Below are 23,005 nucleotides of genomic sequence, written 5' to 3'. Positions count from 1 at the left end.
CCATACATCACAGCTTCTTTGGCTCAACAATGACATGGGAATTATACAAAATTGGGTGCAGAGCAATTAAAATCGATCAAAACGCTTTAGTTGACACTGAATATCAAAGCCTAAAGCTCAGGCACCAGAGCTGCTCTTTCCCCTCCTGCCTCTCATCACGGTGATGTGCCTGGCTCCCTCTCATGAGTTTTGACTACTGGAGTCTGACCTTCTGCACACATATAAGCTCATTTACGTGAGCAGCTTTATAACACCAGAGAGATTGCTTAGATGAGGGAAGTTTTGCAAGGAGTATTCTTGGAAAGTGAAGTAACTCTCATTCTGACTACAGCAAATTATTATTCCCTTTGTGGAAAGAGAGCTCTCAGAATTTAATATAAAATTTTCAATGCTCTGTGGACTTCAGAATTATTGTATGGAATTTCATGGTGAGAGTACACCTGATATAGGATGATGCAGACCCCTTTGATATATTCTATAGAAAGAATCTTAAAACGTATTTTCAATTTACTGGTCTAGTGCTTGCCATTACATTTGAACAGACTTCCAGCGTAAGAGGAAGGCAAATCTCTTACTCTCTGTAAATTGTTTTTCCACAGGAACAGTTGACAAGGTGCCGCCACTTCGTTCTCTTTAGGAAAGGAGGCAATGTAGCCAAAGCCATTATAAATTCCCTTCAGTGGCTCAAAACACTCCAGCAACAACATGATTCAATTCTCTGCCCTCACATCGATGCCAAGCCTCAGACAAAGTCACGTATCCTCAGCACAGCATGAGCCCAGCTTGGGGGGAACATTAGCAGCGTTTTAGGAGGCACTGGTACTTCCATTCCAATGAACTCCTAAAGACAGGTTTCATGTCTCCCACAGCACCCATTATGCAAAGACCCCAGAACAGTTTTATAGCACCAGTTATGGAGGTGAAAAAAGAAGAAATAGGAAGGGCTGCACCTGGCAGAAAGAAACAAGGACTTTTCCAAACATGGTGTAGGAACTCACCTTGGTGAGGAGCACCACACGTTTCTGCAGCCGCCTGACCAGCGCTTCCTGGTGCTCTCGTTTCTTCTTCTCATCCAAGAGCTGGCTCTGAACACGCAGGACTTCTTCCTGTAGCTGCTGCCGGGCCTTCTCCAGCATTCGGGCACTGAGAAAGATAAGACAGACCTGTGAGTGCTGCCTCTCAATCATCAGAGAGATCAGGAAAGCCTCAGAGGAGAAGAAGCATCACCATGACACAGGACCCAGGGTCACTCTCATCTTACGGCTGCGCCACTGGAAACCGGGTAGCTGCATTATCAGCTGTTGTCAGAAAAAGATGTGAGAGAAGAAGAACCACCCCAGGGACAGCCTTGTTGTGCAGCACGAGACAATTACTGGAACCTCACACGTACGAAGCATTTAAATAGTTGCATATCTGTTTCTAAAATCAATCCATTTGCCTTTGAGAACGTGCCTTGTTTTCAACAAACAACGCCCGATCTTGGGTTCTACTGAATCTTTTCATTTTTTTTCTAACAAAGTAGAAGAAAAAGTAGGTTTAATATGATCTATTTTGACTGACAGATAGTACTCAGCAAGTAATTACAGCCACCACCTGCACATTGCTCTTGCCAGCAACCTATGTTGGAAGAGAAATGTCTTCTGAGGCCAGGTGATTAGCACTTCCTTTGAGATGTAGACATGATTCTCAACTAAATCAGTATAGCCTGGGCCATCTTCTTCTCAGTTCTCTGTGCAGCATGCTGTGGTGATGCACAATTATCTGTGTGCTCCTGGAGAAGCTCTCCACATGTGCCCTTCAGCCCTCAGTCTGCTGCTGGGACACTGGTGGGCAGCTGCTCCAAGGCTCACATCAAGCAGCTCATCACACATCAACTGCTGGCAAAGCACTGATCAATAACAAAATAAAAGTGAAATCACTCCTGTGATTGCGAAGAGTCAGTTCATTATTTAAATATGACGAGTTTATCCAAGACTGCACTAAGTATTTAATGAGTGAGCAAGACATGAAATAAAAGTATTGCACACAAGTCAAAAACCCTCAAGCAAGGGAGAAAGATCAAACCCAACATCTCCAGCTTAGTCAGGAACAGAAGAACTTTGTTTCTCTAATGCTAGAAACAACACTGGAAAATTTATGAGTGCTTCTAAGGGGTCTTATTCATCATTATAATTGAAAGAAAATAAATAAAAATGCTTTTAAATGAAATAGCACTATTGTTAAGGTACAGTTTAGATAGATCCAAAAGGGAATACTTCAAGAACACTTCTAGCATAAATCAAGTACAAACTGGGCTTCCAGGTCACCAAATTGTATTTCTTGGGAAATGTATGTAGGAATTCACAAGACTTCCAAAGCAGCCATCTCCCTGCCTCAAAATCCTTCTCGCTGAAAAAAGTATTTCTTTTAAAGCACTGGATGAATTAGAAACCTGTTTAAAGCTCCAGTTCAATTTCAAACCATTCACAGACCAATTTAATAATTGGGAACTGTGAAATAGTCTCTTCATTGCTGTATTCAGGTGGGAAGGTTCTTCACAGGGGCTTCACATCTGCATTTGAAACTTGATAATTGCATTACCAGGGCACCACCACTTCCTTGGATCTGTTTTAATTAATCAGTTAAGAGGGGTACCTGTGCCAAGAGTAACATCTCTGGTGATGGAACATGCCTGTGGGTCAGCCTGTCAAGCTTGCAGCAGGTCAGTTCTCGAAACAGGGCAGAAAGGATGGGTAAGACCTGGAAACCTCAATTTCTGCCTTAAGACTCATTGCAGTTTGTTCAACAATATTCCTTTTTATGCACAGGGTAAATATAAGTACAAAATCCTCATTAACTGTGATATATGTGTTACAACAATTAAAACAACACTACAGAAACCTTACTGCAAATATTTTTTGCTTTATCAAAGCAAATGTCCTGATTAGAGTCAAAACAAAATAAAAAAATGCAAACATAAGATTCATTACTATGAAACAGCCAAAATCTCACATTTGATTATTGCAGAACATTTTGATAAGGCAATGGAGAAATCTTTTTTCTTAATCTCCCAGTACTGTGTATTATTTCTATAAATGTTGAGTGGATCGACAAATGATGATTGATTTGACATTCACCAAGAAAAATGAGATATGTGCTAGGCTTCCTTCCCAAAATAATGAAAAATATTTGAGCTTCACATCTCATGGAGAGCACAGACGTTCAGCCACACACAAAACTCTCAAACTAGGTTGGAAAACAACTGTTTTAAAACATGAGAGAAGTTGAGCAGAGACAAATGGGCAATTTCCTCAGCCACTGCATGGAAATAACACCTTCATCTGTTTATATTTCAGCCTCAGTACAAATTTGATGTTAATGTACCTAAAATTCAAATGCCAGAGATGTCTCTGAAAGCAGGGACAATCCTCAAATTCCCTGAACTGACTGTTACCATAGGTTTCCTTGCTATGGGAGGCGTGAAATTCAACTTTCTCACAACTCTCCACACCATGCCAAAGTACATTATTGAGATCCTTTCTTCCTCTCTCAGGACAGATTGATAATTCTTCCAGAAACTGCACCAAGTACAATATGAACTGCCTCTATAAGGAAAAATCTGAAAGGAAAGCCCTATTTCTTATTGACACAAAACAGGATTTGAAAGTAGGTGCTGAGAAGCAAAAGCCTTTAAAGCCAGACTTGTGCACTCTTCTTCCACCCTGATGACACCTATGGCTTTTCAGAAGTAATTGCTCACTCAATATGAGCATTAAAAAATAAAATAAAAGAGGCACAAAGTTCTCCATTCAACATAAGCTTGCAGAAGTGGCATTTTAAAAAATCTTTGCAAGTTCAAAGTAAACCTTTTAAGCCTTAAAGAGAAAAAGTCATTTCTGTTTATCAGCCTATTAATGTTCCTTGTTCCACATCCCAGTGAATGAGATGCCAACATCTTTCTGTTCTGAGCTGTTGAGATTCTTCATATTTTGCTCTTCCCTTCTGTAATCCACTTTAATGCAATCTTAATGATAAAACTTCATTTTCCAGAATATTCTTTGAAAGACTGAGAACAATGAGGGCACAGAGTGAATACTGAAGCTATAAGATACATTTTAATAATCTCCTTCAAAAATGACAAAAGCAGCTGACAGCTTTCCACCCCCAACCCACCCAGTGATCCATAAAACATTATTTTAATCATTCCATCCTTTCAGTAGCCAAGTTACCACCTCAGAGTTACCAAAAAAATGTAACAGGGAAAGCAAACAGGATGCCAGAACCAGTCTGTGTATGAACCTGAGAGGAAAACAAGGGGTCCACAGCGACAATTAGAAGAGCAACACTGTCTGGGTCATGTTGTAGCTCAGGAGAAGATGAGACATGTGTACCTACCAGGGCCAACTGTCAGGAAGGAGATCACTTCAAAGAGAAAAGCAGAGTGTGATGGGAAGAACACTGAGGGAGCACAGAGGGAAAACATTGCCATTGCACAGAAAAGAGAAATGCACTGCAGCGATCAACATCCTCCTGCCAGAGCCCAAAAAAAAAGGGTTAATCCAGAAGCTAATGAGGCAAAAAGAAGCAAGGGAAATTGTTTTGTAGCAAGACATTTGGATGAAGGAACACCCATTCCTGAAACTTGACAACTCACAGGCATCTCAATGAATCCACACGTACACACATCAACCACATTGGAAACTGATAAACAGAGGGCTGGATGAAAATGTTATTTTTCATCCCACTTCCTCCCCCACAGGTTTTCTGAGCAAACACAAAGGCATAAGCAAAAACAGGGTAACTCCAGCATGTCTTTTACTGCCCACTGGATAGCAGCAGGACATCCCTGCCTGTGCCCTCCCTTACGGATTCTTCCAACCTCCCATTTCTGACACAGACAACTGCCCCCCTCAGCCTCTGCCTAACCTGCCTTGGCACCATCCAGAATGGGAATTAAAAAGGAAAAACAGAAGGGAGAAAGTGAAAACAGTCTGACTTAAATAGGGACAGGACACAAGAAAGAAAAGAAAGAAAAGGTGAGGCTTGGCAAAACAGAAAAATATCCATCGTATGTTAAAAAGGGAAGAAAATATCTATTACAAAATGTTGCTGAAATGACTGATTGGAGCTCTGAGAACACAGCTGCAGAATGGAGCTGTCTAAACTGGTTTAACATTTAAGGCAGGTAAACTAGAAAAACAACCATCAGGAAGGAGGAGAGGACTTCAGTGCTACAAGTCAGAGGTTCGGGTGCTAACTTTTACTACAATAAGATTGGCATCTCTTTCTGCTTCCTTTCATCTTCACAGATGGATCTGTGGGTATAGGGAAGCAGTAGCACCCACCCCTGCCCAAAATCCTGCCCTGCTACAGGGGCTGTGGGAGTTGTGGGGGCCAACAGGTCTGTGTCATCTATTTGCTCACTACATTCAGAAAGAGAAATGATACAAAATATGAACATCTTTAGTAGAAGTTATCACAGGGGCTATATTTTATTTAAAGCTTTAACTGTGCCTCACAGAGAGCCAGATGAAATACTGCTACACAAAATACTGCATGAAACCGTCTACAGAGAGTTGGTGGGAAAACAAGCTTTCTTCTTGCTATTTATTTCTCCCAAGTCTTCAGCAAACTTTCTCTTGGTTCACACCTTGTATTTTCTCAAGGATCTTTTGTGTAACTCATCAGCATCAGGCTTCCATAAATCAAAAATCATTCAAAAGTAAACAGATCATACATCACATTGCTGCTCGATGCACAAGGAAGACTGGAATCATACTGAATTCATAATGAGGGAACAACATAAAGAGAATTATTTTGCTAGTGTGGCCAGCTGAAATGGCTAAGAAGCAGACAGACATTTGGAGCTTTATTGGTACACTGACAATGTTTTATCTGTGAGACAGTATTTAATTTTACTCCCTAATCAGCAGCGTAACTATCAGGCTCAGAAACGCAGTTCCACCAAAGTGAACAGTTAGAGGAAAGAAATAACACACATTTTCTGCCCCAGCCCCAGTACAATGGCCATAATTGACTGGCAGGAGTTAAGATTTACTAAAAGACATTCACATCAGGCACCCTGTGCTTCCTTTCATTACAGGGCCAACACGCTGCAGCACACAGGGCTCTGCTGACGGCAGCGAGCCAAAGGAGCCAAGCCCAGGCGAGCTGCCAAAATGCACAGGGCAGGGTGGCTCTACCTGAACAGACACTTAATCAGCCACTCGGTGAGAGAGTCCCTGTCACAGCTCTAAGCATGCCTTCCACATCACCATCAAGATGAGAATGAAAGCAGTGTCTTAACACAAGAGGAACATCCATGGTTTGTTTTGGTTTTATGTGGAAACATCAATAGTTTCAACATCCATCATTGAATTCTGGAATGTAAAATATTTCAAGGGGGAGATAACTACAGGCATAAATGTCCTTTTTCTAAGCCTCTAAACCTCAAGTGTTCATAAGGCCAAAGCTTCTACTAAAGGCATGTATTTGGCAAATAAAACTTTTACTGGTATTTAAAAACCACTGAGCCCACACTGCTGGCTGTGCACTTACTACACTTGAAAATGCTGCTGCCTTCAGTACAACTGGCTACAGGAACAATTAAGCTGCTGGTTGAATAAACAAAGGGATTGATATTAGCTTATGTAGACAAATCTTTAAGGGCCTTTGGTAGGTGCAGATGCTCATGGCTCTTCTTCTGAAATCAACAAGTCAGGCATCAGTTACACCCTGAGCAAATGGATTCCCTTTGCAGTGCTTGGAGAGAAGCAAATACTAAATGTTCTTAATAAAATGCAAGTAATTAAAAAGCAGGGGTTAAAACCAAGAGTCCTCTATGATGATTAACACAGCATATAGCCAGTACAGCATATGTCATCTCTCCCTGCATCATCATTTCCATGTGGCATTTGGCAATTATGGAGGATGGACTATTTTAAAAGGGCATTCACTGAAAAGGATTTTCCATTCCCATTCTGAGACAAGAACAAGTTTAAAGTGTCTTTCCTACACTGCAGAGAACAGGATGCCCACAGATGCCCTCTGACCACAGGCTGATCCACCAAACCAAGCCAAGATGTTCACTGAACTGTTCAAAAGGCATTACAGGGAGTTGGGAAGGGAGCATCTCCACTCCATTATTTCATTAGGAGTTCTGCTCATTTGGTCCCCTTTGCAGCTCCTAGTTTGGGTTCTCCTAACAACCCTGGCTAGTGAGGAAGGTCAGCCTGTGGACGGTGCTGCCAGTAAGGGAACATGTGGAGCTTCAGCACCAAAAGATGCCAAATGTCTGCTCCCTTCCCCATCACTCCTCACCCAGCTCTGAGCATCCAGCACAAGGGAGTAAAATACTGGAGAAAAGGAACTGTCATAGGAGAGAGGAAAACAAACAAACAAGCCCCCCCAAAAACAACCCCAAGGAAGAATTTTGAAAGGAAACCTTTTCTCCAGCCAGGATCCAAGCACCCTCTCTGCAGCTGGCTTAATTTACATCATCTAATTCAAATTCTAAATGCTTCAAAGTGTTATTACACTTTTTTCTTTGAAAACAAAAATGACAACAACTGAAACAAAACTCTGAATGAGAAAATCCAAAGACTGAAATAATTACTAATCAAAACAGAGGCCTCTACATGGGCTGGTGAAGTCACTGGCCAGCTCTACCCAGTAATTTCTCTTCGTGTCGGCTCTGATGAGTTTTATATTTCTAACATTTCATCAATTTGAATCACTAAATTCAATTTGCATTCACAGATAAACAGAGAAGGAATAATAAATACTCTCGTCTGACCTTGAAGTGTGACACAGAAAATTGCCCTCGATGATTTCATTTCAGTCTGAACCAGAATGAATAATGCAGTTGGCCCCACCAGTTACCAATCTATAATCACACTGGTGGGCTGGAGGAACTCATGGCTGCGCCCAAATATGATGAAGAAAGTCAAAACTTCTCACTTTTTTTTGGTACTAATCTGTTTTCTGCTGCTCCCTCACTAAAGGGATTAAGCCCCTACCTCTGTCCTTCCCCACAACTCAGCCCCAAATACACATCCCAAGGATTTCGGTTTGTTGCACAGTCACAAGTGAAGGCATTGCACCGTTTTCTCAACCCAGTCCAGTACTATTAACTTTATGAAGTGCACACAATAACTCTTCTCCCTCCCAGTAAGCTGTCAAGCCACCGAGCCAACTCTCCAAAACAGCCACACCACACAAGCAACTGGTTAACATGAACACCACGTGTGGCTAAGAATATTTCCAGTTTGTGTTATACATTCCAACCAACACTTATCAAGAGAGCAGGAAAGTCATCTGGGAATAGCATGAGAGCTGAGGAGCTCTAAAGAATAAAGAACTGATAAAGAGGAGTGAAAAAAAGGAAAATTTGCCTGAAGTGGTGAAAGAAATGAGTAGGAGAATGGTCGTGCTGAACCAACTTGTCAGCAAACAAATCTGCTGAAATTCTAGGCTCTTGACAGTTAGATAATGGCTTATCTTAATAAAATAAGAAGGGTCAAAGTGTTTAGATGAGAAAAACAAAACATTAAACCCTCCACTGCAATACAGCAAGTGAGTCCTCACAGACTGGTGACTCATTACAGCTTTGTGAAGGTTCTGCGGATCTGTTTCAAATTACCTTTTCCAGTGAGACCTCATTTCCAATGTGCATTACAGTACTCCACAGTGAAATGAGGATTGAAATGAGGATTGTATATTACTGCTCAGTCACTTTTTTTTCTTTTTAATATCCGAATCTAAGACTACCTGAACAAATTTACAGAAACACAATTATCTAAAATATTTTTTGCAGAACAATTCAGTGATGGACCCCCACCATAACTCTCACTAAAATCCAAAGCTATGGCTCAGCATTTCAGCATCAGGCTTTTGAGTGGAAACCCCTCCAGGTTATGTGATGAAAACTTGTCTCAGTTTCCACTAGGGACTCAGAAGAGAATTTGTAGTGTTACTTGTTGACAACAAATAAACCCAAACAATTAAGTGCTACCCCCCAGCATTTATCCATGGGGACACTGACACAGATAAAAGCAAAGGAATGACTGCAAAGTCACTCAGCTATCTGTGACAAGCACTCTGCCAGACTGCTGCTCTTGGCTTTTCTTTCTCACAAGCACCAATTTAACTCCATCTCATATCTGCCTCCCACCTGCTTTGACTCAGCTTATGTCAAAGCAGTCTACCAGGATCCAAGCCATATTAAGCAGAGAGTTGTAACAGACCTGCTAATCCTTAAATCCACAATATGGATGCATACTAAGTCTGCAAAGATCTTAAAAATTCCATGACCAAGTAACCTGACCTGTAACCATGGATTTTCCAAGTGCCACCATATCTTTGGTCACCAACACCATGACATGCAAGTGTAGGATCTTTTCTACCATGTTCTAACAACAAATCAGGATTCACTGCTAACTGCATCTGTTTTCTGCAGGATCTCTGCCTCATTTGCTGCAGAATTTGGAAGATTAATGAAGCACAGAAATTGCTTGAAGAGAATCGTCTCACATTAAGGCAACTGAAAGTCTCCCAAAAAAATCTGGTTCCAGTTGTTGCCTCTGCCCGAGTTCCTGGTGATACCATGGCCTTTTAAAGCAGTCCTTGGTGCTCAGTCATTGGACAGCCCTTGGTGCTGAGCTGGGCACTGACACTGCTGCAGAAATCAGAAGCAGCTACTCAGGCCATATGAAGCTTCGGGTAAGTGTTTTGAAAGAACATGTTCTAAATATTCCATGTACTCCAAAAATAAGGCTACACTTTCTCCTCAGCTTACATCTGGTATAACAGGACCAGCAAAAGAAATAACTAATAAATTATTAAATTTCTCTGTAGAAAAGCATTAATAGCTGCTCATTAAGTCAACATAATGTGCCATCTCTGCCAAGTGAAACAAGAATGCTGCATGCTATAGGAAACCAGACTAAGGAGGTGTTTGGTGACTTGAATTTGGCATTTCCCACCCTCTGAGAGCTTCACTTTGCAACCCTGATCTTGTCTTTCAAGTACCTATTTTCCTCATGGGGAAAATAGTACTTAAAAATATTTTCTAAAAGGAAAAAAAAAAAAACAAACCCAAAACATAAAAGCAAAAATACATATCTAAGAACGAGGCAAAACAGTAGAATTAGCTGAAACTGTCCTTATCTTCCTCTAATTTTTATCCCCAAAATTAGCTCAAAGAACCCATAAACCAGCACAAGGCAAGGAGAATAAAGCTGTCACCATGGAAGGAGAACTGCCAGAACTACTGCGTTTACAGTCCTGTTACATCAATTCTTCTGCATCAATATTTTTAAGTGTTTAATAAAACAATACTACATTCAGTGCAATCTTTTTGTCATGAATACTTATAGAGAAACCAGTTAGGTGGACATGTAAATAGCAGCAGTTTCAGGTTTCAAAATCACTAGATGAGCAGACAACTCAAATCCCTTGTTTTGTGGTGAAGCTGTGACAAGCAAATTAATTTAAAGACATGGCAACCAAGTAATTTTGGTTTTGTATCACTCATGAAAGAAATGCTCTGGTCAATGTAATTTAGTGTCAGCCAGCTGGCACCACAAATCACACATGAACCAGCACCATGTTGGAGGGGTAGGATGATAGTCCAGGGTTCAACAGGTGTAGGCAGAAGTTTCTGCCCTCAGCACTGTGGCACCATAATTCATCACTGTCTTGGTTTAACCCCAGCAGAGCATGACATCACAAGGTCTGGAATATCACAGAATGATTTGGGTTACAAGGAATCTTAAAGATCAGGTCATTCCAACCTCCCAGCCATCAGCAGGGACACTTTCCACTAGACCAGGTTGTCAGAACCCCATCCAGCCTGGCTTGAACACTTCCAGGGATAGGGTAACTGTGCAGAGATACTTGGCAAGGCTGATTTATCTGTCACTGTCAAAAATTGTTCTTACCATGGCACTTTATTTAAAGCAAAGCACGACAGGACAATGCCACTGATGTGTTTATTTCTGCAAACTCCTTTAGGAAGGAAAGAAGAAAACCTTCAATGAGAGTTCAGGTGGGCCAGCAAAACAAATTGACAAGAAGTTGGCAAGACCGAAACTAAAACCCCAAGGCAGTAAGTGGGAGACAGCTCGCTCTCTCTGGAGCTGCCCATCAGCACAAATTAGAGCTGGCCACCCCCAGCCCACGTCCCCCACGCTCAATAGAGGCACTTTGGCAGCCAATTGATGGGCTGTGCTCAGCACATCCTTCGATTGCCACCTGTCTTCCCTCATCATCTCCCCTGCTGCCTCCATTGTACCTGATTAATGCAGCCCATTCTTCCTGGTTATTTCCGTATCGATCCAGCGTCTCCTGCATGGGAAAAGGCATCAATGCAGTTAAGGGCAGGCACCTGCTCAGAGACCTGAGAGGGAGTTTTGTTCCCACTGGATAATAAGAATCGCTGGTTAAAGGATGTTTTAGGTATTGGCAATGTCATAAAATGTTCCTTGCGTCCTACTTCACTGGAGCTGACAAACTCTCCACTCGCTGTCACTGGACTAATGAGGAAAGAAGCACTTCTAAAGAGCTTTGGGTACTTTTGCATTGCAAAGTGAAAAGGAGAAAGTAAGATATTTCAATGATGTTCATTCCAAAGCCCCATAAAGAGGAAAGAAAAAAGGGAATGTTTCTGCACAATCACTGTATCAAGCAAGCAGCTCACTTATTAATCTCTCCTTCCTCCGCATTCACTAGCTCGGGGGCTTGAAAAGTTGACACTTGACTTGAAAAATGCCAACTCTAAGCAGTTTATTTCCTCTTGAACTTTAAGAGCTGACTGAGACAGAAATGACCTTTAAAAAGGCAGGGTTAGTTCTTGTATGAATTGATAGAGGGATTCTTTGCTTACACAGCACAGCAAGGTACTGAGCAAATCTCCTGTACAAACTCCCCTCTCTCACCAGAGGCGAGAACAACACCGTGTTCCATCAGCCACAGGATGCACAGAACTGGAGGATGTGGGACCTGTGACCCAGCTTGTCTACAACAAGAGAGGAAGAGCCTGATACAACCATAAATCGATGACCTTATACATGCCCTGGATGGAGACTACACCAATACCCACACCCTGGAGACACCCCACCTTCCATCACAAGGAAGCAGTGCAGACACAACCAGAATTAAGCAGAGCCACCAGCTTGTACCTAAATCCCACCACCAGCCCCACCCACAGAACAGCCAGAGTCCTGCTGGGACACACAGCAAGATACCAGGACTGCTATTCTGGGACATCTCCCTGGTGGTTGTGAGTTTGTTTACATCAATCTTTACTGAAGCTGCTGAAAAAGAAACCAATCACTACATGGCTCATTAATGGTCTTTGATGAAAGGCAGCTTGAAAATGCAAATCAATACCCAACAATAACTACTAACAATACTTGCTGCCACACCAGCAGCCAGAAATGTAACTAGGCAGAATATTCTTGTCTGAGGTCCACCACAAAATTAATACCACCAGATGTCCAAAGAAAGGCAATTGAAGGATTTTGTGGCAGCAGGGGACAACCTAGGAGTTCTGATAAAGGAAATTCACAAAGCAAATATCTGGGATGTTAACAGGGATGGGAATACACTGGGGACAAGTAAGTTTAGTTTGCCTGTGTGCAAATAAAGACACTTACTGGTACAGTATTTGAAGTTACCAAGTGCCCTGCTGACAGGCATGACACCTGCACATTAAACTAAGATATCCAAATGATATTTCATTTATCCAAAAAGTGTAAGAGTATTCAGCTGTTTCTCACTCTGTAAGGAAGGCAGGTGTGGTGATTTTGTAACAGCAAAATATTAATGCAGAAGGTGAGCAAACTTTCCACTGCCAGGCAGAGAAACACCTGAGAGGCAGAGTTGAAATCTTGCCTCCTCCTTTTATTTTTAGATTTATTTTATTTCTAGCCTTGATCTTCAGCTACTACTAAACCATGCTGACTCCAAGCAGTAAAGGACTGATGGAGTTCAGAAATCTCCAGTGAAGTATGAAGTATCACTTTGCCATCAGCAGCAATGAAATGCTTCCAATCTACCATCAGCCCACTTAAGCAGAAGCAGACATCTTATAAAGAGAACCCCATGGCTATTCTGTGCAGGGTTTTCTTTTTCTCTGGATGGGAAATACACATCAAACTCAGCAAGGCAGACAGAAGAAGTCAAGCCTTATATAGCCTAGGTTAACTTATTAATAATGAATAATTTTTGTCATTATTCCTAAAGGTTAGTATCAGGCACTTTGGCAGGGGGAGAGGAGGTGGGGAGGGGTGTTTTGCTCTCCGGTGCAACTGGAGGCATGACAGGGAACCACGGCCTCACTGGGATATTGAGTGGAAACTCTCAGATAAGAGCTTGGCATCTCACTGCTGGTAGAGACTTAGCAAATTCCTGCTCTTGAAATATATATAGACAGTTATATGTACAGTGTATAAATATATATATATATAGAGAGAGAGAGAACACAGAACTTATCAATGCATATTAAAGAAGAATATCTGGACTGTTTTATCCTATGTAGCACTGCAAGGGTTGCAAGCATTAATTTTTTATATATTTTTAAATACTGTCTGGTCTCTCTGATGGGGTTTTTCCTATGTGTATAATCACAGGAGGTCTTGGAAAAACCTGTTTACTTCTGCAATCCATTAGAGAGACTCCCACTTCCAAAGTTACTGCACAATCACTTCTTTTAACAGTCAATTTAACAGTGTTTAGCCTCCAACTGTTGCACTCGCACACAGAATGCTGTTTTGGGGGCTCTGACTCCTGTGCATAAAAAGACTTCTTAACATCTTTAGGGCAATATGAAAAGATAGATTTATACTGTAGGTGTATAACTGCTGCGAAACAGATTTGCTCAACTGTAATACACATCAAACAACATTAGAAAACAGTAACTGCCATCTGATTTACATGAGATGTACTTTGAGACTTGTAACTTTTGCCTGAAGGTTTTAATTAAAGCAATTCATGTCCCAGGGCACTTTTCTCGTAGTAAAGTGTCTTCCCCATTCAGCTGCTTCAAGGACTCTGCTCTCTGTGCTTTGGCACCATCTAATCACTCCCATGGGAACAAACGGTAACACGAATGCAGATCAGAAAAACAGCTTTAAATGAAGCAAGAAAGATGAAGAACTAAATGTAAAAGAAGAAACAATTTTGTACCCTGTATTCAAGAGTCTGTTAGATCTCTGGAATGACAACAAAAGGGGGAAGAAGGCGTTGGTCTGACTAAAATCTGAGACTCCTGAGTTCTGTCACTGCTTTCTGAAACACTCCCAATATGTGTGTTCCCAGATCTAACTTCCAGCAGGGATCATCTTCAGTCAGAGAATTCTTCTGTCTTCGCTACTCTTTTGAAAGAAGAAAGCAGTGATCAAGAATCCATGTTTGGCAGCTCTTCCCTTCGTCATTTAATTCACTCTGAGGCAGGGGAATTTACAAGTCACAGCCACTTTGGTTACTCCAGGTATTTCAGCAGAAATGTACCCAGTGGCCCAGAAGAAAAGGTGGGATTTTTCCCCAGATTTCATTCAATAGTACAGAAAACAAAGTTTACTGAAGGATGAAGAAACGTCAACATGCCAGACACAATAAATTATCTCACTAGTAGGTTGTGTAAGTCAGCTTTTAGCAGCATAAGGCAAAGCAAAGCAAGGCTTTTGCTGAAAATGAGGAACCCACAGTTCCCATAAGGACTTTGACTCGAATACTGCAATAACACACCACTGGAGTATTAGTCTAGGTGGATTCATTAACATAAAGCAGTGCAAAAAAAATTTGCAATTGTTGAAATTCTTGTCAATTTTGCACAAATACCTTAAGCAAACTCTCTCACCAAATGCATCAACACAGTGAGGGGGAAAAAAAGGATTTTTCTAAACAGTTTAAAATGGGATTCAAGCAGAAAACTGATGATTTTATTGCAAATTCACAAGAAGCTTGTAAGAATACAGAAAACATCTCATTCCATCAACAGCAACAATGCCACCCTTGAATGGCAGCAGAGTTCCTCATGGGTTGACTGTCATTTGGTGATGCTTTGCACAGAGCAGCTGTACCAGCTACAGGTGATGTTCCAAACCAAAGAATATTTGCAGGGGCTCCTTTGTATGCAGGTGTCAGCCAGGAACAGCCAGCAAGTGCTTCCCAAGCTAAATTCCTACAGATGCATGAGGTTATATAGAAAAGGTAACTAGCACAGCAACTCTGTAGGGCCTTCATTCTTTAATCTTTTAATTAACAAAAAAACCCAGGAAAATAGAAACAATAATTTAAAAAAACCCAAGCAAGGAAGACAACAGAAAACAACAGGAGAGTATAGTAAAGAAACACACAAAATCATCAGGATTTTACCGAAGTTATTTTGTGCACGTACACTGGCTGAACTGACAGACTGCTAACCTGGGAGAGGTTTTTCTTTGATGTTGTGGCTGTTCAAAGGTATTCTCAAACTGAATAAAAACAGTAAACAACAAAACCTGAAATCTGTTAAAGTATCCAAATATTCTCTACTGTAGAGGATCATGCTTTAATGGCATGCATGCCCAAAAGAGTAAATATTTTCTGATCTTTAGCTAATTTTATGACGCACTTAGTATCTCAAAATGAGTCTATATTGACAAGTCTACTTGGAATCACTTAAATCAATCGAACAGTCAATCAATTTTAGTTGAATTCATTAATTTATTTAGAGATAATTGATTCCATAGCTCCAACTATTAGATGCTGATAGCATTTCTATACTTAACAACCTGAGAATGATTTGAAAATCCATAAGCCATAATTACTTATGACAAACTTCATACAGGAGTATTTTAAAACTCTAATCTGGCTGATTTGGTCATCCTTCTCTAGTTCTAGACAACAAGAACCAATTCATTCCAAGGCTGTTCATGTTCTCATTTTCAGAACCATGGTGTTCCAATATTTGTGTTTCTATTAAGGCAGGACAGTCTAGGGAAATGACTACTTTAATAGTGCTATAAAAAAATGTATAGAAACATTTCTATCGATTAAAGAATCCTTTTAAAAAGAATTAATGTTTGTATTTTACCAGTAGTGTTTTACAGAATAAAACCAATTTCACAAGTTCATCTTTCTTTTTTTCAATTGGATTTGTAAAATAGTTCATCCACTTGAGGTGCTGCATATGGGATAAAAGCATTGGAATTAAAGAGAATGAAGGCACAATCCAGCCTTTACATTGCATTGAACTTTCAAGCCACCACTGTTAACTACAGCACAGAGAGCCCTTACAAAGATTACGTGGGCAAGTGAGTATTTCTAAACCAGATGGGGAACTTCTATTTGGTTTTCTACCACCATCATCCACAGAACAAAGGCTGAGCAAAAAGATATTGTCTGTCAGCTCCTCAGAATGTTGTTTTTTTTTTTTTTTTAAGGCTGAATTAAAGTATTAAACTGAAATATAAGATTGCATCTGACACTAAAACATATCCTTTCTTGAGTTAACCACATGACAACCAGAATTCCAGTGAAACCGTCAGAGAAAAGCAGTAACAACCATGACTGAATGCACGAAGTAATGCCTGACTTTTAGATACAATGCAAGAATAATGTCTTGTGACATACCAGTAATTCAGGAAACATTTGTACAGTACCAGATGTATGGAATTTCCTTTGATTATGAGGCACCTCACCTCTCTGAGCACACTTGAGCACATGGGCCTACTACTGGCTTATTTTGGTACCCAGTGTTTATTTACAACAAAGCTGTAACAGAAAACAACTGCTTTAACCTAAGGCACATAAGAGAAATAAATTCAGTTTTGCCCCTAACTGAGGACTAAATTCAACCAGGTCCTCAGCATTTATTTTAAATGTGGGGCACAAACCCAGGCTGCAGCCTGCACAGCCTAGATTGGCACATTCCCAGATTTTAATTTTCATATTAGTGGGGCTTTTTTAAAATTCTTTTTAATTCTCTAAGAAAATTGCTGGCAATTTGGTTTCAACAAGCAAATATAAGCTTCCTATGAGGTCTTACACCAGGCTGTTAAGTAGAAAATCCTGGGTTTAGCACTTGGGAGGTTTGAGCTGGGGCAGAGCAGGGCAGTGACACGAGAAGAGGCAATGGGCTTGCTCCATGAAAAATACCAAAAGGCAGAGCACCAATATTTGAATATTCAAAAAACTTCCAGTACTTATTCCCCTTTTTCTTCAAGTTCCTATAGAAACATCACAAGCAATCATGTTAAATAACATCAAATTTGTTTATATAAAGCTAATTGCAGTGTTTGTCTCCACTAACATCCCAAGACAAATCTTGCAGCCAGGAAAGACTCCTGAAGAGAGAAAACTAATCCATGCAGATGCCTGAACAATCTTTGCTTGCCTTCATGAGATTACCTGCTGAATCCTGAAAACCTAGATCAATTTGACATCAACTAATTGTGGTTATTCTCACCATCTTTCCAAGTGAGGGCCAGACAGAAATCCTAGGCTGCACAAGTTACCAGCGCTGTGTGCAATGGAGTTCTGACCCCAGCAGGTAAAATCTGGATTGCTGAGAAGATTACAGGTGTCAGCCTTACAGTTTCATTAGAATAAATTAGTGTGGTTTTGCACAAGATTCAGTGTGCATTGATTTTTTTTTAAAACCATCAGAAATATTGAGTGTCATCAAATACGAGGTTCTGCTGGTGGCTCTGTGTTTTTAAAAATCAATCTGAAAACCCAATGCCTCCAAAAACAGGGCAAATCCAGCTAATACCACATTTAATAGCATGGTAGTAGATCTAAATGCAAGTGCAAAGGAAATGAGACTACAAATAAATATGAGACTATAATAGCTGTAAATGTCTTGCCTTTAGGAACATCCAATTTACTGTTTTAAAGGTAGGCTCTCCTGTTTGCTCTCCTCTGGGTCCCATCAACTGTGACTGCATTAATACAAAGCTTAGTCTGGTCTTAAAGAACAGCTGAGCAGATTAGTTTCTATTCTAATCTTCAAGCAAAGGTTGTATCTCAAGCAGGTTTTTTCCACTCTTTTATGTGTTGTGTACAGGAGATGTGCTGGGGCAGGTTGCTTTTCCTCAGAACAATTCAGATGAAGATTCAGCCCAAACTGGTTTGCAGGAGACACTGCCATTTCTCATCCAGCCCCATCTCTTCTTAAAGTATTTTAAAGTCCATTAAATTCAGAGCTCATATGCTTGGGAGGGTCCCCTGACACACACGTGGTCTGTGCAGTCTTACACTGCCTGCAGACACGGCTCAAAAACAAGAGTGAAAATTTCCTATTCACTTCATGTGTTTGCTGTGGATAGTAGTGCTAATTAACCAGAGGGATGTAAATTAATTTTGTAATGGATAATTTCGGTGGAAACTTCCAGCTCTCCTGAAACTGGTTTGTGCCTGGAATTGAGAACCTGGCATTTTCCACCCTCCATTTTGAACAGTCCCCAAATGTATTCATTTCCTAACCCCTGTGCAGTGGAGAATTTGACTGGTGACAAAAACTACTACAAAAATTGTAGTAGCTGTCCCATCTGCTGACCTGTCCAACCTGGAAATACATCCAATAACCAGAAGGCTGCTGGCTGAGTGGCTTCAACACTGAATGTTAGTTTAATTATACACTTTACTCTCTAATCTGACGTTTGCATGTACATACATATGCACATAAAGTCATATTTTAAAGTATTACATTTACAGTACAGCTTAGGAAGGAGGAAATTGAAGTTTTCAATCAACAGTAAGCTTGCAGTAACACTCAGTTAAACAAAACCACTCCACACACGGAGCCCCACTGACAGCATTCAGCCTCACACATTTGTGTGCAAACACCAAGGAAAACATTATTTGTGTTTACACACAAAGAAATAATCTTTGCTTTGCTTCCATCCAAGGCACATTAAGCCTGAAAAGCAAAGGCAGGCACCACAGTGTGCTGACTTAGAGAAGACATTTCCAAAACTGCCTCTGAATCACAGAGGAATTAAGGGAATTAGATGGTGACCCTTGAGTCCAATCTGGGACATTGTCTGGATGTGGGGAAAATTAGTGTGAAAGGGGAAATGTACTTTGTGTTATATCTACAGCCCACCAAACCTCTCCTGGCCTGGCTGGTGGTTGGGCTGTTCCCATCATTTTGAGTTATCTCTGGCTGTGCTCCATGGCAGTTTCTCCATGACAATGCCTTTCCTGGACAGGTAACCCAGCAGGATTCAGATCAGGGGCTTTGAGCCACAATTCTTAGGGATCCATGTCAAAGCTCTGTGGCTCCTGACCAAGGGCTTTACTTGAGCTGGCAAGAACAGAGCTAGTCCCCTGTATTTCTGTAGCAATCCAGGAAATTTTGGGGGGAAAAAAAGGTGTGAAGTGCTGCTCTCCCATGAGCAACCTGCTCTCAGCTGTCAGCAGGCACAGCCACAACATGCAGCTTGCAGGGCACACAACTCTGCATGCAAGGGCCTGGAGAGTAAGACAAGATCCATGGCAGCCAGTCAGTTCTGCCAAAACAATCTACTCACAGACCTTGACGGGTTTGTCCCTTTTTTCTTAATTTTTTTTTTCCTCAAATTGTTTTTCTGCACGTGAAAAAAATTATGAAGTGATTGAAACTGAAGGTAAAAACCTCCAAATTTGTTACATTCTTGTCATGTCAGTTCACCTGTGAGAAACAGTCCAGATCCAATATTCTCACTTTCCAAATGAACTCAGAACCAGGTTTGAATTTAAACTTTATAATACACAGATTCAGGAATTGCCTTTTTTACATTTCTCATGGTCAGACAGTGCAATGCAGCCCCCCTAAAATGAGACAAAAAGCCATTCTATGCCAAAATGCTAAGAGCCCTTCATATTCTCAAATTCCTCATCTCATTTTTCAAGGAGAATCTCTTGCAGAAACATTACAAAACCATTTTCTTCTCCTTTCATCTTTGTGAAACAGCACATGATTTCCATGCAGGGAGCTGAGGTGCAAGGGCATTAAAATCCAGAGTCATTATGGTGACCAAGCAACCAGGAGTCATTTCTAACTAAACTCAGCTGCAAATCTCTTGCTTCAGACCACAACACCTTGGAAGCTCCATGGACTGAACAAAGGCTGAAGAATTTCATCCTCTACCCAAACATAAGTAATAAAGTACATAATCCCATTGTAGGGAAAATGAGGCTGAACTGGCAGACTTTGATATAGAAAGAACAGAAATGCTGGGCCAAGCTAAATTACCTCTATAGTTTTTATACTATATATGACAGCTGCTAGTAATGCTCATTCAAATGGGAAAAGGATCTTTGATACTCTATTTCCAGTAATGCATTTTTGACACACAGACACTAGTTATAAAAATAAGTTGATGCATAGGGACAATTAAGAAATTTAAGCCTCCAGCATCTATTACATAATTTCATTCCAAACGGTGAACACTCAGTATCAAAACTCCCAGTATTGCAAAATAGAGTGAACTCTTCTATAGTATTTTGAAGGCAGACAAACAGACATTTCCCTGAAGTCTGACCTGAAAATTTCCATGGTGACTGTTACCATACAGAATCCAGGAGGTCATGTTCTTCCAAGAAACAAGGTGTGTTAAGGAATCTCCCTGCAGTACTAAATGGGCTCTGGTCATCTTGAAGCACAGAAAAAAGCTTGTGCATGTTTCCCCAAAAAAACTCCACAAATGCAAAATACCAGCAGAGGTGACTTGCTTTAAAAAAACATCATTCTTAAAATGCAATCCATGAGAAGCCACTTAGGAACACACTGAGCTGTGGGCTGCCAGAGTCAAGCCTCAGCCAATTACCTGTTGAAGCTTCAGGAGATAAGCAATTAACACCGAGGTTACGCTGTGGAAGCAAAGAAATTTATTCTTTAAAAAATAAAGAAACAAACAAGCAAAAAAAAAAAAAAAAACTTCAAAGGGAAAATTACTTTGGAAAACAAAAGTACTAAACAACAGGGTTAGCTGTTTAGTCCATCTTAGGAAGACCTATCAGTTATTTTGATCAAACAATCCAGTGGATCATGGAATCATGGAATGGTTTGGGTTGGAAGGGACATTAAAGCTCATCCAGCCTCACCCTCTGCCATGGGCAGGGACACCTTCCACTGTGCCAGGTTGCTGCAAGCCCCATCCAACCTGGCCTTGGATGCTTGGATGAGTGTCCCAGGGATGGGGCAGCCACAGCTTCCCCAGGCAAGCTGTGCCAGGGCCTCCCCACCCTCTGAGGGAAGAGTTTCTTCCCAATATCTAATCTAAACTTACCATCCTTCAGTTCAAAGCCAACATCCCTTGTCTTACCACTGCATGTCCTTGTCCAAAGGATAGAACAGGCCTCCACCACAGTCACCATGGGAGAGAGGTCTCTGCCAAGTGGTCACCTTCAATCTCAAGAAATCCAAACAGGATATAAAATCTCCCAGGAAACTGGGTGTGCACAGTTAGAAGTGGGGATATCTATAGCCTGAAGAACGACTGGAGACTTAAAAGCAATATATTTTCTACTTTCTGTAATACTTTGAAAATATTTATTAGTGGTTGTCCAGTTCTTAAGAGTAAATTCCATCTAAAATTGATAAAACATCTCTTTTGTGTTTAGCCATTGAAATATTTTGCATTTGATGACACAGTTATAAATTGATTGCAGCAGGAAGAAGAAAAATTAGCAGGTTAGAGCTCTTATCTGGGATTCAGCAGCTCTAAGTTCAAAGCCATACTGAGCCTCAGGCTTTCAGCTTAACCTCAAGCAATTCATTTAACCTCCCCTGTACCTCTATTACTCATCTGTACAACACTGTATTTAATAAAAACGCCACAATGCTTCTTATGTACACTGTTTATATGATAAACATGCAACAGAATCTGGCACTGGCATCTATGTGGGCACCTACAGGCACGCACAAGACTGAAAACCCAGACATTTCTCAACAGAACCTTCAGGCACAAACAGTATTTCCTCTCAAAAAGAGAGTAAAAAGAACCCCATCTCCCAAAAGCCCAAGAATTGTCATAAAAGAACTGTCAGAAAGAAGACAGAGCAAACTTTTCTCTTGGTATCAGTAGCCTCAGTGCAAGAGTACAATAAATGAGAGATATAGGTCTGCAGAAAAGCCAGCTCAGAGGGAAAAATCACCTTAATTTCAGACAACAAAAGAGAAATGAGAGAAGCCAAAACCAATTGGTTCTGCTCCCGTGTTACAGATTGGGAAATCAGTTATTCCCTGCCTTTACAGAAGGAGCTGGAGACAACACACAGTGCCTGTGGTTTCCAAAGGGGAAGCTGAGGTGACAATCAGGTGCTGCTGGTCAGTGACAGCAGAGCAAATACCTTCAGGAGAAGCATTTTGTATTTTCCACCCATCCTGATGCATCAACTTCTTTGCAAAGGGATATCTGGACACAGTCCTGGCAGAGGAGCCCAGGACACAGAGGAGAGGGGGGATTTTGAATAATGATGCCAAAGCCAAAAATAACAATCAGCAGTTTTCTGATAACCTTAGAACTCTCAGTAACCTGTGGCCAAGGTTGGCAGGTAAAAATACACAGTGGATTTTATCAGATAAAACAGATTAACCTTATGGGGCTGAGCCATATATTAGATTTCCCAGTAAATGGCTGTGATTTACCAATCTAGTAGGGATGAGGAGGGAATGCAGAGCAAAGAACTGCACTTCTGCTTCCTTACAGCCCTGCCACAAAGCAACTTCTGTGCAGAGCTAAGGAGGAAAGGCAGCCAAGAACTGATCAAACAAACCCATGGAAGATGTTCTGACATGCCACTGGAAATAAACCACTTCACTTAAATGCGTTTCTTACAGAGAGAAATCTGAAGAAACACAAAGGCATTTCAAAAGAAGCTACTCCTAACAGACTCCATGGGCAGCAGCACAACCAAGCTGGCTGAGAAAGCAGATTCAGCTGCTAAAGCAAATGGAATTCACATTTAGTTAGTGGAAATCTACTGGATACCCGAGGGTGATGAACATTAAACAGTGTGAAATTTTATTGCATTTTTCTGCTCCCCTCCTGGG

At 40.9% G+C, this 23,005-nt stretch overlaps 1 protein-coding gene and 1 long non-coding RNA gene across 15 annotated transcripts in view; one reads left to right on the top strand and one right to left on the bottom strand.

Annotated features, from left to right (window-relative positions):
• Window positions 1-23,005, bottom strand: part of MAD1L1 (mitotic arrest deficient 1 like 1) — a 349,002-nt gene that overhangs the window by 245,520 nt on the left and 80,477 nt on the right. For all 14 annotated transcript variants that reach the window (XR_011155161.1, XM_069029432.1, XM_069029437.1 and 11 more), the window contains exon 11: window positions 999-1,143. Coding sequence is in view for 13 of the 14 variants with exons in the window: in XM_069029432.1 (XP_068885533.1) it covers window positions 999-1,143 (145 nt within the window). In the remaining variant the exon portion in view is untranslated. The remainder of the gene's footprint in view (window positions 1-998; window positions 1,144-23,005) is intronic.
• Window positions 2,639-10,275, top strand: LOC138118441 (uncharacterized). The gene is made up of 3 exons (XR_011155131.1): window positions 2,639-2,701; window positions 9,437-9,699; window positions 10,176-10,275. It is a non-coding gene; the product is annotated as an uncharacterized lncRNA (long non-coding RNA).

The sequence above is a fragment of the Aphelocoma coerulescens genome, chromosome 14 (genome assembly GCF_041296385.1).
Source record: "Aphelocoma coerulescens isolate FSJ_1873_10779 chromosome 14, UR_Acoe_1.0, whole genome shotgun sequence".
Classification (NCBI taxonomy): Eukaryota; Metazoa; Chordata; class Aves; order Passeriformes; family Corvidae; genus Aphelocoma; species Aphelocoma coerulescens.
The sequence above is the reverse complement of the archived record's forward strand: the minus strand, read 5'-3'. Positions and strand labels throughout refer to the sequence as shown.